Source organism: Necator americanus, chromosome III (assembly GCF_031761385.1).
Source record: "Necator americanus strain Aroian chromosome III, whole genome shotgun sequence".
In the NCBI taxonomy this organism is placed as follows: Eukaryota; Metazoa; Nematoda; class Chromadorea; order Rhabditida; family Ancylostomatidae; genus Necator; species Necator americanus.
In genome coordinates this window covers 23161547-23175676 of record NC_087373.1, presented here as the reverse complement: position 1 = coordinate 23175676, position 14130 = coordinate 23161547, and the positions used below count along the sequence as shown (strand labels likewise).

The following is a 14130-nucleotide window of genomic DNA, read 5'->3' as shown; positions in this document are numbered from 1 at the left end:
TCCAGGGGAAAATTTTGTTCAGAGGACGGTGAATTGTTTTTCGGTTCGGTAAAAGTACTTTGGCGGACCTAACCGAACCATCGGTGCTCTATATAATTTCCGTAATTCTACCATATGACCAGCACCCTCTGGGTATTAGTTCTTCTTCAATCAGAACAATTTCACCTATTTCTGGGAGTGATCTAGGTAGGTGTCTGGGTTGTTTGAGGTTGATTTTTTGTGTTTCTCTTAATGAGGTCAGATATTCAACATTCCATTTCTCCCAGAATTTATTGGCTATCATTTCTGATGTTTGAAACGCTTCAAGTGCCTGTTTTTCTATTTGGATGAGATTAAGATCGTAGTCAGGATCGCCCGATACGTCTGCAACTTTGTCGTTCGGAAGCGAGTAGTTGAAATTTCCCTTCAAAAAATCAATGGGCCTCAATGCTATCTTTGCGATATCACTGGAGTTCAGTTTCGTAAGAGGTCTTGTGTTTAGAATTGTCTCAATTCGAGTGATTACGGTGCACATGTCTGCAAAACTCAAGCGTTTGCGCCCTATTGATTTATTAAACGCTTTCTTGGTTAAACCGACTAGTCGTTCCCATGCACCACCCATCCAGGGGGATCCAGAAGATTGAAGATCCAGTTTATTCGTTGGGATGCACAATATGACATAAGAGATCGACCATTCTCGCTGAGGTCGCAGAACATCTTTGTGATAATGACTTCACCAAGCTTGAAGTTGGTTCCGCAATCTAAGCGGACAATCTCTGGAACACCTCTCCGCGAGACGAATCTCACGAAACGGTTGAGGAATGCTCCTGCCGAAAGATTCTCTATCACTTCTAAGTGTACTGCTCAAGTTGTAAGGCACGTGTATAAACACACGTACATTTTCTCGAGAGTTTTTGAAGTGAAAGGACCCATGAAGTCACATCCGACATTTTGAAATGGTCTGGACTCTGTAACCCTGTCCTTTGGTAGTGGAGGCATGATCGGTGCTCCTAAGGGAAGACCTTGGTATTTCTTGCAGATGACGCAACCTTTTAGGAATTTCTTGAATACGAGAATTTTAGGAATTTCTTGAATTCGAGTAAGAGGGACGTGAAATCCAAAAGCGTTGTCTTGCGATTGAAAGAGTGTGTTCTTTGCCACAATGGCCATTTTTGATGCGAATATCGTGCACGATCAGCCTGGATAATTCCGAGTCTTCTGGGATATAAATCGGTGACTTTGTGTCATACGGAATTGAGGCATTTTGAAGGCAGGAGTGGTGCCGAATGATTCTGTCTTCGTCGCGAATAATCAGTTTATCATGAAATCGCTTTTCTCTGTGTTCATGACTAATTAGAAGGCGTTCCGCGTTGACCATATCTGATGCGGTTTGAACACGTTATCAAATTTGTCGACTTCTGATACTTTTATCGGTGACAAGCGATTTTGATTGGTTTTTGCAGCCCAATTTTTCATTGTTTTTGCAGCCTTTGCTAGCACACGTAGCACGTTGTCGATTTTCGAAAAACGCTTGAGATCAATAAGCTGTTCTTGTTGTTTGTTTTCTTATGTGGTTACTTTCAATGTAGGTAACCATTATTTCTACTCCGTCATTCTCATGGACGTCAGATAGTGTGTTTATCGACTTGATAGGCCACTCGCTACAGTGATTTTCTAGCCAGCGTGGTCCTTCGATCCAGTTGTGCTCGCTAATTTCTTGTGCTGTCAGACCTCTGGTTCCAGCATCAGCTGGATTGTTTTCGGTGCTAACATGGAAGAATTTGACCGTAGCACCACGATTATCGAGCCGCTGTTTAATACTAAGTATTTTTTCTCGCTGATTTGCTACGAAAATAGGAACTTTTTTTCGAAGATTTGATCCAGTACAAGGCAATTTCACTGTCCGAAACTATGTTACTCTTCGATTTTTGCTTGGACAGCTGATAATATGCTGCATCCTAATCTAGCTGCAATAAGGATTCCGAGCAACTCTAATTTTGGGATAGTCTGATGGCACTTTTTGGGGGTCAATCGCATCCTTCCACAGATCAGGCCAGAAATTGTGCCAGAGGGAACAAATTGTAAGTATAAACAAGCTGCGATTGCAATCCTGCTTGCATCTGCGAACAACCAAAGGCGTTTTTGGTCACCTACTCTGGGTGATAACACGTACCTAGGAATTGATAATGTTGCTAGATCTACTTCTTTACACAATTTGTACCATTCGTCACATATCTTTTGATCGAGTGGAGTTTTCCAGTCCACCTTTGAATCAAAGATTTCTCGCATCATGGACTTCAGTTTAATCATGAGCGGTCCTGCGAGACCTATTGGGTCATAAATCGAATTAATTTGGCTCACGACATCTCTCCTAGTCAACTTTTTATTGTGAACAAACTTTGTTCTCACAGTAAAGTTGTCTGTTATAGTATTGTAATCAACTCCTAGTATTTTCATTGGTCCAGATTGGAGCTTGTCTGAATACGGAATTCTTGAATTTACTTCTTCAGAATTTGAGATATACTCGCGTAGATTCATCCCTATCTTGCTGAAGAGATGCTTTGATTCCTTATACTTTCTTACAGCTTCAAGAACCGATTCTGCTTGCAAAAGTATATTATCTACATACAAATTTTTGGCAATTTCTGTGGATAGTTCCGAGTTTTGGGATTCCAAATAGGACAGAATCGCCATGTTTAGTATACTCGGACAAGCTGCAACGCCAAAAGGCAACCTTCTAAATCTAAATTCGACGACGTTGTCTTTTTGTTGGTGGGTGGTTGACATTCCGAAGCCACAAGAATCTGCATAGATCCTTGTGTGCGTCTACCAATCGAATTTGTATGAAGGCAGATTCAATATCACACATTAAGACGATCTTCTTGAACCTTGAGGAGGTAAGAATGTCGTGTATTCTGTTAACGAAGGATTCCCCTTTTCGAATGACGTCGTTCAGGCTGAGGTGGCCTCTTCGTTTAGACGAAGCATCAAAGACTATCCTTAAAGGGACCTTTTTCTGTGGTTTCCATACCCCTGTATGTGGCATATAATATATTCCAGCCGCATAACGGTCTGCTGTGTCGAAGGTCTCTACGATCCCTTCACTGACATATTTGTTCACAAGATCGCAGTACCACTGCTTTTGTTCAGAATTACATAAGAGGATGTTTTGTAAAGATTCTAGCCTTCTTATAGCTACTGAGTAGTTATTTTCCAACTGGATTACATTTTCTTTCAGCGGAAAGGGAGCTGTGATGATGTTGTTTTCGAATGAGATCAATTTCGAGTATTCCTCGAAATATCTTTTAACTTTTTCGTCTCCCTGGGTTTCTTCCGGCATGATACCGAGGCCGTCCAACTCAAACATTTTCTGTAAGAGTTCTTGTTCCGTGTTTTCGGAAATTCCTGTCAGGCTGTGACATACTGTGTTAGCGGTTTCACTTACTTCGCTGATTCCTCGATCATAAATTGTGGGTCCAAAAACCGTTTTTGCTATATGAAAACGTGGTGACCGGATTCCTTTGATGCCTTGAATTTGCTAAACAAATAGTGTTTGTTTTCAAGAACTCAATATCTTCTGTGTTCAATTTCACTGAAGGGAATCCGTTTGTTATGACTGGTTTGGTCTGTATACTCATGCAAATTTCTTCCCCGAAAGCAGCTCCTAGTTTTACCGGAACCTTATGACTTTCGAAGCACTCGATATGGCCGCCAATTCCGGACATGGTGCAGATTTCGGTCGTGTTCTTGGGTAGACAGAGTTGTTCTGCAAGATTTTCTTCGATTACTGTTTTTTGTGCGCCAGAATCGAAGAAAAATAGCACTTTTTCATATACCTGTTTTCTGGCGTTCCAAATATTGCCTTCAGCAGTCATCAATATCAGTTGTTTGCTAGTTTGACTGTGCTGAATGGAGTTTTCCTTGATCTGTGGGGGTTCCACAGACACCTGAGTGTTTATTGGTTTGAACCTTTGTGGAATATTTCGATTGTTTTCTTCTCTATTTTGCCAGAAAACAGGTATATGAAAAAGGTTTTGGCCAACACGAACAAATTTGGGTTTCGAGTTGTTGTTTTGGCTGAGTTGCTCAGTCTTAAAGCAGAGGCTCATAATGTGTTTTTGTCCGCACTTTAGACAAACTGATCTTTGGCAGTCAAAGCTGCTATAATTAGGGGAGCAACATTTCCAACAGCGATTCTGCTCCTTAGGTATCTTGCGGCGAATGCTTTGGTCCGTGACCGTTCGGCACTGCATTGATACATGATTGTCCTTATGACAGAACAAGCAGTTACGATTAGGCCGTAAGTTGTCACGATTGGTCTTTGATAGGATGACCTTGTTGACATGTTTATGGCCAAGTCTGCTTTCGACGTAGGCTTTTGCAGTGATCTCTGTTTTTAGGAGATTCATGAGGTCATCGACTGTTTGCCGGTCTTGTGATTGACTGACTACTAGCACTGATTTTATGATGTCTTCAGGGAATTTAGATAAGATTGTTTCACACTACATTGGGTCGCAGGTCTTCCCTACATCGTATCCTGCAAAAATCATTTGGTTGGTCAGCATTCTTATTTGATCAAATGTTGTAGAACAACTGTCGGCGGAATTGTTTGCCACACTCATACTGACCAATTTTTTGACTATTTGTGATGTGTTAGACTGGTGATTGGAATAATTCTCCTGTAAAGTATTGATTAACTAATTGTAGTTTTCAGGAATGAGTTTTATCCCTTTGATGGCTGTTTGCGCTCTACCCTTTAAACTTTCTTTGAGTAGGAGTATCTTTTCCATAATGTCCAGTTCTTCACTGTTATGGACAAGGGCTTCAAAAATGGCCCAGTATTCTGGGTTTCAGAATTCCCGTAAAATTTTGGTAGTGTGGCTTGTGGAGGTTTTATTGACCTCAGCGTCCTTTTGGCTGTGCCACTATTGCATATGGATGCTGAATTTGATGTGTCTTGCGAGCAAGATGGCATTGTGGTGTCTCTCACACAATTTTCGTTTGTGTTATCAATTTCACCATCCCCCCTTTCGATTTCTTCATTGTTGACGTTATCGTCTCTTTGAGGTTTTAGGGGCATGTATCCCAGTTTGATTTCCATATTTTCGCGCATATTTTTTGTTTCATCAAGGCGCGCTGTTAGCATGAACGTTAGGTCGTTTGCTTCAGGTATCGCAGATTGTAGCTGCGATTTTTCCTCTATTTGTTCAATTTCAATCATCAAATCCTTCCTTTCGGACTTGTTTTTGCTGTTTTTATACTCATCTCTAACCTTGTTATATAATTCTTGAAGGTTTCCTCTTGCCTCTTTTATTTGCCTTATGCTACTTTGTAAAAGTGCTGTGGCTGATCGGCATTCCTGATAAGTGTCCTCATCTATTGCTGAGTACTCAACCTGTTTAGTGTATTCCCCGTAACGGGATGCTAAAGTTTTTAGCGTCGTTCCGCTGAGAACTATTGGTGTTCTGTGAAAATGCAGTGTCATTTCTTTCTTTGTGCACGTGCAAATGCGATTTTTTGCCCAATTACTGGGGTGAATCTGATGCGATTCACGGTCTTTAGTTTAACCGTATAAGTTGCTCAATGAGGTAGTCTCTTTCTCCTGTCCTCAAAGATGTTACTCTTTGACGCGCGAGAGTAGTGACTTGTTTTAGCCGACGCACCAAACTGTGTGAGTGGGTGGCTAGAGACTTTAGGGTATTTTATAACAATATTTGAACAGACAAAAAGAGGTGGTTCAGTGGAATGTCTTTATTATGTGAGTACAGGTGAGTAGAACAATTGCCAGCAACATAATAAAGACATAATAAAGGATTGGATGAAAGAATGGGCAGAGCGTTGTCTGTCGCACTCCTGAACCGTACAAGTAGTGTTATGCGCAAGAATAACCATAACCGCCACGTTACTTTATACCACGCCCCTTATACATCATCGGGGTCGATGATAGACCGCTTCAAAGTCGTGGTTGCAGAAAATCCTCGCCTCATGCCGAGACGACATGTTCAGTAGCGACTACACGATTGAGTGTATGTGCTGTTCATTCGAACGACGCATTATATTTGACGACAGTCTCTTCGTCCAGGTGTGTTCAAACGGTTGGTGTTCTTAGTGGGAAAGTTCGTCTACTATAATGCTTAGGAGAACCGCATCGAAGAACTTGGAAGCTAAAGTACGTTGGGTATTCAATCCCTTTATTATTTTATCTTTAGATTTATTTGTGGTGTCTCTGTAAGACATAGGATACGGTAAGCTCTACTCAGAGTGCCGTTGTGGTAAATACCACCCCTAAGTATGCTCTGTTTGCAATAAATACAATCAGACGTTTGAGTATACGCTCTTGGCACTTTTGATCAATATAACTTGCTTAGTTAGGCGGAATTTGCCCAGATCTTACAAGGAGGTGCTGTCATTCGTTGCATTGGCAATCCCCAACCCAAATAGGTCGAATACCTAGAGGAAGTATGGAATCCTTGGTATCAACACCGTTTTGTTGCCCCGAACTGCTGTATATTGTTAGTCTAAAGGTTCTCAGGTCTCTCGCTGACGATAGGCAGTTCCCGAAAGAACAAATCTCGCAACCTATTAACAATTACAAGTGGATGGGTTCTATGTGAGCTGTAGATAGCGAAAGTTTGGCCGAACTATATTCGAGGACGACATGCCTCGTCGAAGGTGCCGGTAACTGCGTCACGCGATGACACCAGCCAGGCGATTAAGAAAGTAATATAGAAACGTGTACAGAATGCATGATGATGAGCGCAGCTCCGAGATTCATTATAACCGCATAGGTATGTGGAGGAGATCAGATCAGCACTTGTTCATCACCATCACCTGTTTCCTGTTGGTTTAATTTCTCACTTCAGGCAATCCCTCAAAACGTGTAATTCTTATTACAAATGCAGCAGTAACAAAGCATTCGTTATAAGACTCACATGTTTTGAGCAAGTGCACGAAGTGAGAAATTAAACATCTCCTGCAACTAGTTCTTTCCTCCTCTTCATTCTTTCGTTCTTTTTTTCCTTCTCTCTCTTTCTCTGTTTTTGACCTCACAGCACTGCTGGGGAAGCATAGGTGAGCCCAGTATCTTTATCTGTGTTAAGCAGTACACGCGCCCACTCTCAGAAATCAATTCCAACAAATGTTCTTCTGTAGTGGTGTGCTAGCTGGTGTGCTCAAATACGAATAAAACTAATTTAAAAATTGGGAAAGAAGACGTTTCTCGAAGCGTATTATTCGCAGAAACATCTCTTGTTGCGATTTCTTCTGCAACTTTTAAACTAGAATGTAGTAGTTGTTATCGAAAACAGAAACAAATGTATTATATATTATTATATTCTATTCCAAAAGATAACAATAGCAACGCTATGTACAAAATCAGTCAATCAATTTAATTCAATTTATGCACAACGTTAGGTTTCAATCGCTTCTGCGTCCAAACAACAGCACACTTTATGAACTATACGCAGTGCTGACTCATCGTTCCGTTCCGTATATGACTGCCACAGCAAAAATAAGTTTGTGGTTATATCGATGTCAGCCTAGGATGAGATAGTTCTCTGGCATCGTAATACTCACATACCTATATTCGGTGTTCAGCGCGAAAATGGCATGTTTCACGGACACTGCGTGTTTTACTCGTGATATTATCACAGTTTCCTCTTTCAGCACGTTACGTTTGCTTGTCCGTCATCGGGAGCAAAACAACTTCGAGAATCTAAGGTTAGAAGTGCTTTGTCATTCACAAATTTTGACTACAATCACAAAGGCTAGTCTTCTCAGTTATTTCTAGCAATAATTATTTTGTTGTTGGATGCTTTTTGACGCATCTCTTATCAGTCATCCTCACCGTCATGATGTGGGTATTCAGCCAGGTCCGAATATCAATACGCTACTTCACCAACTTAAATGTTAAATTGGACAATGCAGCGCTCATTTTTCTTGTCAGCCCAATTTTCACGTAAGGAAGCGATTTTCATTTCACACGGGAGAAAAATTATCAAATGAGCCAGAGGTTAACCGCCACGACTTCCCTTTTCATTCTTCATTCTTGTCTATGCGTATGTGATTGTTTCAGGAATCAGTGCGTTTGGATTGATGCGCTTAGAATTTGGTAGGTTCTTGTCTAGAAAAACGATGGGTGCTTATTTTAATGTACAATGCATCTGCACGTTTCTCCAGCCGGTGAGACGATCCACGATTTTGATCTAACATTTAGTTTATAACAAACCTAAACAAATATCTAACAGTTATACTTTTGCATGATTTGTGAGCAGCCAACCAACCATGATCACATGCGAGATTACTCTCCGTTTTCGGATTTCCGAATTTGTAACCCGAGAATGATTTCTTCGTCCTATCAACGAAGTTGAGGTTTTCTCACCATGATACCTACTATGATGGATTTTCTCAAAAATTTACACAAGAAAAGAGCAGTATCACTCTGTGAAAAACCATTCCAGCTTTATTTATTTCTTCATAAGTGTAAGTGTGTGGTTCCCGTTCTAAAAAGAAAAAGCTCCCTCTACTTGCGTGCGCTTTATATTAAAGGCATTATGTCTGTCTGTTCCTCTCAGCGTAATTATGCGAATGTCCTTAAAAGTCCCCCCTGAATCGCTATCAAAGGCAGTGCTCGGAGAAATTTTTCGAGATCGCGATATCTCCCCCACTAAATAGGGGTTACTATATAACGAAAACGCGCTTTCCTCGTTAAAATCATGAGTTTGAGGCATCTGGGAGCACTAGGCTTCGCGATATCTGGTATATATCTGATATCGAAAACTGGTCCATGGTCCTGCCAGAATGAAGAAACTTTCCGTGAACATCGCCTTTAAAAAGTTAACTATTACTGGTTAACGAAAAATTTCATTCCTCTCACGTGAGATCTCTCCTCATTTTGTAGGGTTGCGCAAGTCATTTTGTCGAATGTACTCGGGCAGTGCGAACTCCTGTTGAGTGCTCCTGATGCCTCAAATTTCTTATTTTTCGAAAGTACTCTTACGTGCTCTTTTTGCTCATTTGTTTTGTTTCGAATAGTCGAGCATTGCCGTCTCGAAGTAGACGCTAAATTTAATACAAAAAAAGCTCTTTAGAAAGGAGACTAAAGTATGGTTGCTGCTGCACTTTTACTCTTTTGAGTGGTGCAGTATGCTGATGTAAAAAAGGAGAAGAAGCGGGAAGATTGTTACCAGATCCAATCCTAGAAAGACCGCTCATATTGTAGAATATTTAGGATTTGAAGCTATTTGAGCTTTTACTCAATCAGCAGTTAGAATTTCACTTTATGTGCGGTTGTTGTAGTACGACCAACGCAAACGCCAAACACATCAGCAAAACGGAAAGGAGAAGAAGGCGAAATGCTCGGAACAGAGTGCCCAACTGCACCAGGTCAAGTTCTTATTCATATTCCTTGAGTTTTTCCTGTTGCTGTTTTGTTTTTGATTCTTCTTTCTTCATGTTTTTGAAATCGAACTAGCAACTTTTTGTTTTGCTTTGCTCAACATCGCAGCGTTCATTTTTGAAATCTCACATTCCTGCGTTCATCTCACGTTCTATTAAATTTTCTAACCAGGAGGAGTTTCGGACAGACAGGCAGTGATCCATACCTGCAAGCAGTTTGAACAGCGTAGCGGCCAGTAAACGAGGGCAACCTGTTATTTAATTCAAGAAATGGAGTAATCTTCATTCTTATTACAATTTGTGACGTGACACCACTCGAACGCGGATCGCGAACGGGTTTCATACGGACAGCAACAGTATCTTAATTGCACAATTGATTGTATAATTAAGATACTTCTGCTAATGTTTTGCACCCTGTTCCCACTTTTTGTGGATTCTAGGTCGCGACAGATTGAATAATTTAATGGTATTCGTTAACTTTCCGGTCATTGATTGTTCCTGTGCTTGCTGTGTTGATGTTAATGTTTCAGTGCGAAGAGATCCTTGCTGAAGTCGAATATCGCCACAAAATCATTGAAGAGAAGGTTCGCTATCAAATTCTGTTGCCGTGCAAGTTCTTAGAATGATAGCTTCTTGAGTAAGCGGAACAAAGCTAACTTCCAAAGTTTTCTATGCATTCCTTACTTCATCATTAAAATAAAGATGACAGCATGACTATTGATTTGCTGAGAAACGATCTTACAAATAACTTCATGCAAAACTTCATTTTTTAAGGTGCGTGCAAACCGTAGTTCGGCTTCAAGAGCATTGAATGAAATGGGTGAACTTGTGTGCCAATTTGCAGAATTAGATAACAAGTTAAATTGTTTGGAGGTTAGTGTCCTTTTTTAATCTCTTTTTAGCACGACTTCGCTCTGGTCAACATGCGTATATTTCTAATTAATGTTACGTCTTATAAAGCCACAGACTCTGGATCAAAGTTATCTACCTCTCGTTGAAGTACTTACTTTTGAATGAAAGCACTGTACTTGTTATTCCTTAATGTGATAATTGCCATAAGACCGTAAGAGAATACTAACAAAAGCTTCGATAAAATTCATTGCCTTCTATTTTTCCGATTGTTTCATGCTCTGAATCCTCATTGATTCGTATCTAAACTTACTTTTCTGAAGGCCGTATCCACACTTTCTTGTACTTTCTTCCACTTCCCTTACTTGGAGGACCTCCGCCTTCGTCCTGTTGGGTATTGCTCATGAACTTGTAGGCCTTTTTCTGTCTCATCACTATTCGAAGGCCAGGCGTAGTTTGACGGTTGTTTGTGGTATATTTATCTCCATATGTTTCCGTTATGAGAAAAAAAATGTTAGCGTCGGCTTGAGTGCAGAAAGGCTTCGTTGTAAGCTACCTTGTGGCACATGTTTGCTACTTCTACGTATTCTACGCCTCTATTGTAGAGCATTTGCAGGTCAAATGCAAACATGTAGTAGCGAATTAGTTGTGTGTAGTAAAGCTTTAAAAAATGAACTTTTCGGCTTTAGTCCTCGCTTCTGCCTGATTCGCCTACGCGTTCGATTCTATTCTAAATCATTAGGGCTAATGAACGCTTCTTCGGGTTTTATAGTGACTTTTGAGGGCTACCCTTTATCATAAGCCAGTATTCTTATCCCCCAGACGATTTTAATACCTATATAACGATGATAGGGCGGGTGTAGTGTAGCGCTTAGAAGTTCCGTTTCCTGCACGATCGATCAGAGGTTCGAATCCGCCCCAGTGCTCACTAAGCCTTTCTTCCCTCCGGGGTCGATAAATTGGTACCAGACTTGTCTGGGAGGATAAAAACACTGACTTGACACATCGGCAGCCACCGCAAGTCACTGTATAGGCAGCTACACGTTCATGAACCTCAAACGATTTTGAATTGAAGTGAACGTGGGGGCGGATTAACGCCAGACACCTTATCTTTTTTACCCTTTATGTATCGATGGTGGTGTAATGGAACGGTAATGGTACGCTTTGCTGATCTTGATCTTCATCGAAGCACCAATCATGCAGATGTAAAGGGAGCCACCCGCTCCAACAATGTGTAATGCAAAGTGTTATATTTGTCTTGAGATTTAGTAGTGTAAATTTACGAGTAATTACAGCATGAAGTGCACGGTTTTCTTTATGTTGAGTGAAAAATATCAGATACTAGTTTTTATGTTATAGGGCTAGGGCAACTCAACAACTGTTACTTCAGTATTTATTGTATTTATTGTGACACTGGGGAGTAACATGCGCATCCTAATCTTGCGCAAGAATTCTTACATTCGTGACAATGGTAATTTCTCTTTGGAAACTAATGGCCTTTCAGGAGGACATCATCCGTATTGAGAATGAAGAACCCGCATATATTGAGGAGCTAGTTGCAATCGATGAACTTGTGAAAGATGCCGAGAGGGTGAGGTATTTGTCTTCCTTGCATTATTTTACTTTTCTTCTGTTAGTTAATTATATTCTGGTCAGTGTGCTTCATAGTCTATCTTCTTTATCTTTACTTCGGATCTATTCCACTCACCTTGTACTTTGTGTTTGTGCTTTTTGTGGCTTTTTGTGCCATTCATTGATTTGGGTTGCCTGAAGTCTCTTTCCTTGTTTCCTGGCGTTGTTTTGTTTGTAGGCAGGGTTAAGCGCATGTTGAAATTTTCCCAACGTCAAAAGGATTGTAGAGAGGAAGGAGCAAACGAGAAGAACTGGAAAGGGAAAGAGAAGAGCGAAGGGGAAAAGAAGAAGAGAGAAGGGACAAAACTGACACTTTTCAAGATAGTTGCAAACTATCTTGAAAACGTGTCTATTTTCTCATCTACGTCCCATCTAAACTCAAAAAGAAGAGCTAGGAGATCCCAAAGAATAGTAATTCAAAGATTTTATAGACCACACCTTCTAATACGAAGTGCGTCTAAACGTATTTCTCGATGTCATCTCTCACGAAGTTATTTACAATCTCCTACCAATCAATATTTGCAGCATTTTTGGCCGTTAGGTGTCATTAATTTCATGTAGTGGGAACTGTTTATTATTGAGCTATTCATCTTTTTAGTGCAGTTCCAAGTTTACTCCACTTTTATGAAAATTTGGTTCAGCTGAGAATAGAACCTGCGAGGAGGTAATATCACATCACAACAATTGACTCTGCCTGAAAAGATCCTCTGTTATCCACTTATTACAGTCAAAAAGAACCCTGTTAAGCTTAAAAACAGCATACTATAGAATTGAAGATATTTAGATCTTAGCACGGATGGGCAGATAAAGTGCTGTAGAACGCGAGTTTGAGCGCGATTCCGCTTAATTTCTCTTGATTGTTTCGAAAACGGCACGGAAAACGGCCTTTTCGATCGTACTTCAGAGCATATAGACAATTAATGGGCTCTTGACGCTGTCCTTCCTGTTAGCTGGTAAACGCAGCACGAATGCCAGCTTCTGCATAATTGGCCGTTATTAGGTTCCTCGTAAGAAAACTCGTTCAAAAATATCTATTTTCGTTGTGCGCTGTCTTTAACCAGTTAGCTGCCTATAAGAGACAGATTTCAACGAAATGAAGTTAGTTTTGCGATTAATCCAGCTACCACCCCTTATTCAACAACCAAGAGAAATTTTTGTTTAGGAGGCACGTTATCGTTTAGCTGATGAACCCTTCTTTCTAAAACAACTTGGAAACAAGTGTTCAGACTGTTTTAGAATGTTTTAGCAGAGTGTTCTAGAATGTTTTACTGGGAATATGCGAGATGTTAAGTGTTGTTTGACTTCGTCTTTTTTTTCCGAATGGTTTAGGGATTGAAGTTGCGAGTACTTCAGAAGCCATACGCTTTACGACATTTGTGTGGGCATGGAAAACAACGGGGCGGGTGTGGTGTAGCGGTTAGAGGTTCCGCTTCCTGCACGATCGATCGGAGGTTCGAATTCGCCCTAGTGCTCACCAAGCCTTTCATCCCTCCGGGGTCGATAAAATGGTACCAGACTTGTCTGGGAGGATAAAAGCACTGACTTGATGCATCGGCTAGCCACCGCAAGTCATTGTTTAGGCCAGATACACGTTCGTAAACCTCAAACGATTCTGAATTGAAGTGAACGTCGGGCCGCATCCCAAGCCGATTGATTAACGCCAGAACTTTAACTAACTTTATGAAAAACAACTGAATATAGGCATTGCTTCAGTCAAACATATGTTCAGCGCTATGTAAAAAATCAAGTGAAAACTGGAGTGCGTAAATACTTTTTGAGACATAGAATATATTACAATATATGTGGTTATGGCTAGCTACTACTTATGTTTACTCGTAGTTATCTTTTTAGATGCGGGAAAAGATAGATTCTTTTCAGATCTTTATTGGCTGATCTAATGGAGCATTTCTTTATCATTATAAGTTAATTTTAGTGCGTTTCGGAGCACGAAAAATTCGATTCTTTTCTCTCTGATTTGGCTGATCGTATGAGCGACTCAAGTGAACAGTCTGAATACACCCAGCTTTTCTACGAGGCACTTCCAACTATAGAAAGGATGCTATCCAGTCTGTCGATCTAGCACGGATCTTTTGCTGCCAATCCATATGATGCCATGAAGATTTAGAGAAATGTTAGTTCCCCGAGTATTTTTTTGTGAACTCTTGTTTTTTGTTTATTTCGATTATAGGTTGATCAATTTTGACCCAAAACTCTTTTACGACTCCACCAGGTGTAGCTTCCATGTGGATATTGTTTTGAAATTGTCGTTGTTTG

The 14130-nt window shown here is 40.5% G+C and overlaps 2 protein-coding genes across 4 annotated transcripts; one reads left to right on the top strand and one right to left on the bottom strand.

The window, feature by feature from the left end:
• Nucleotides 1-4735: 4735 nt before the first annotated feature.
• RB195_010593 (uncharacterized protein) lies at nucleotides 4736-5464 on the bottom strand (the record flags this gene model as incomplete). Its single annotated transcript, XM_064191680.1, has 1 exon — nucleotides 4736-5464. The coding sequence occupies one exon, from the start codon at nucleotides 5462-5464 to the stop codon at nucleotides 4736-4738; it is 729 nt and encodes a 242-aa protein (XP_064049263.1).
• A 260-nt stretch (nucleotides 5465-5724) lies between these two features.
• Nucleotides 5725-14049, top strand: RB195_010592 (uncharacterized protein; the record flags this gene model as incomplete). Of its 3 annotated transcripts, XM_064191679.1 has the most annotated exons (11): nucleotides 5978-6005; nucleotides 6062-6074; nucleotides 6118-6148; nucleotides 7645-7698; nucleotides 9277-9363; nucleotides 9906-9959; nucleotides 10150-10248; nucleotides 11729-11815; nucleotides 13790-13922; nucleotides 13982-13987; nucleotides 14045-14049. In XM_064191679.1, the coding sequence occupies 11 exons, from the start codon at nucleotides 5978-5980 to the stop codon at nucleotides 14047-14049; spliced, it is 597 nt and encodes a 198-aa protein (XP_064049260.1). The 3 variants fall into 3 exon arrangements, with proteins under 3 accessions (XP_064049262.1, XP_064049260.1, XP_064049261.1); XM_064191678.1 differs by lacking the exons at nucleotides 6062-6074; nucleotides 9277-9363; nucleotides 9906-9959; ... (3 more) ...; nucleotides 13982-13987; nucleotides 14045-14049 and adding exons at nucleotides 5725-5747; nucleotides 7925-7990; nucleotides 8054-8074 and having other exon boundaries at nucleotides 5951-6061; XM_064191677.1 differs by lacking the exons at nucleotides 5978-6005; nucleotides 6062-6074; nucleotides 6118-6148; ... (1 more) ...; nucleotides 13982-13987; nucleotides 14045-14049 and adding an exon at nucleotides 8113-8160 and having other exon boundaries at nucleotides 13790-13936.
• Nucleotides 14050-14130: the final 81 nt, after the last annotated feature.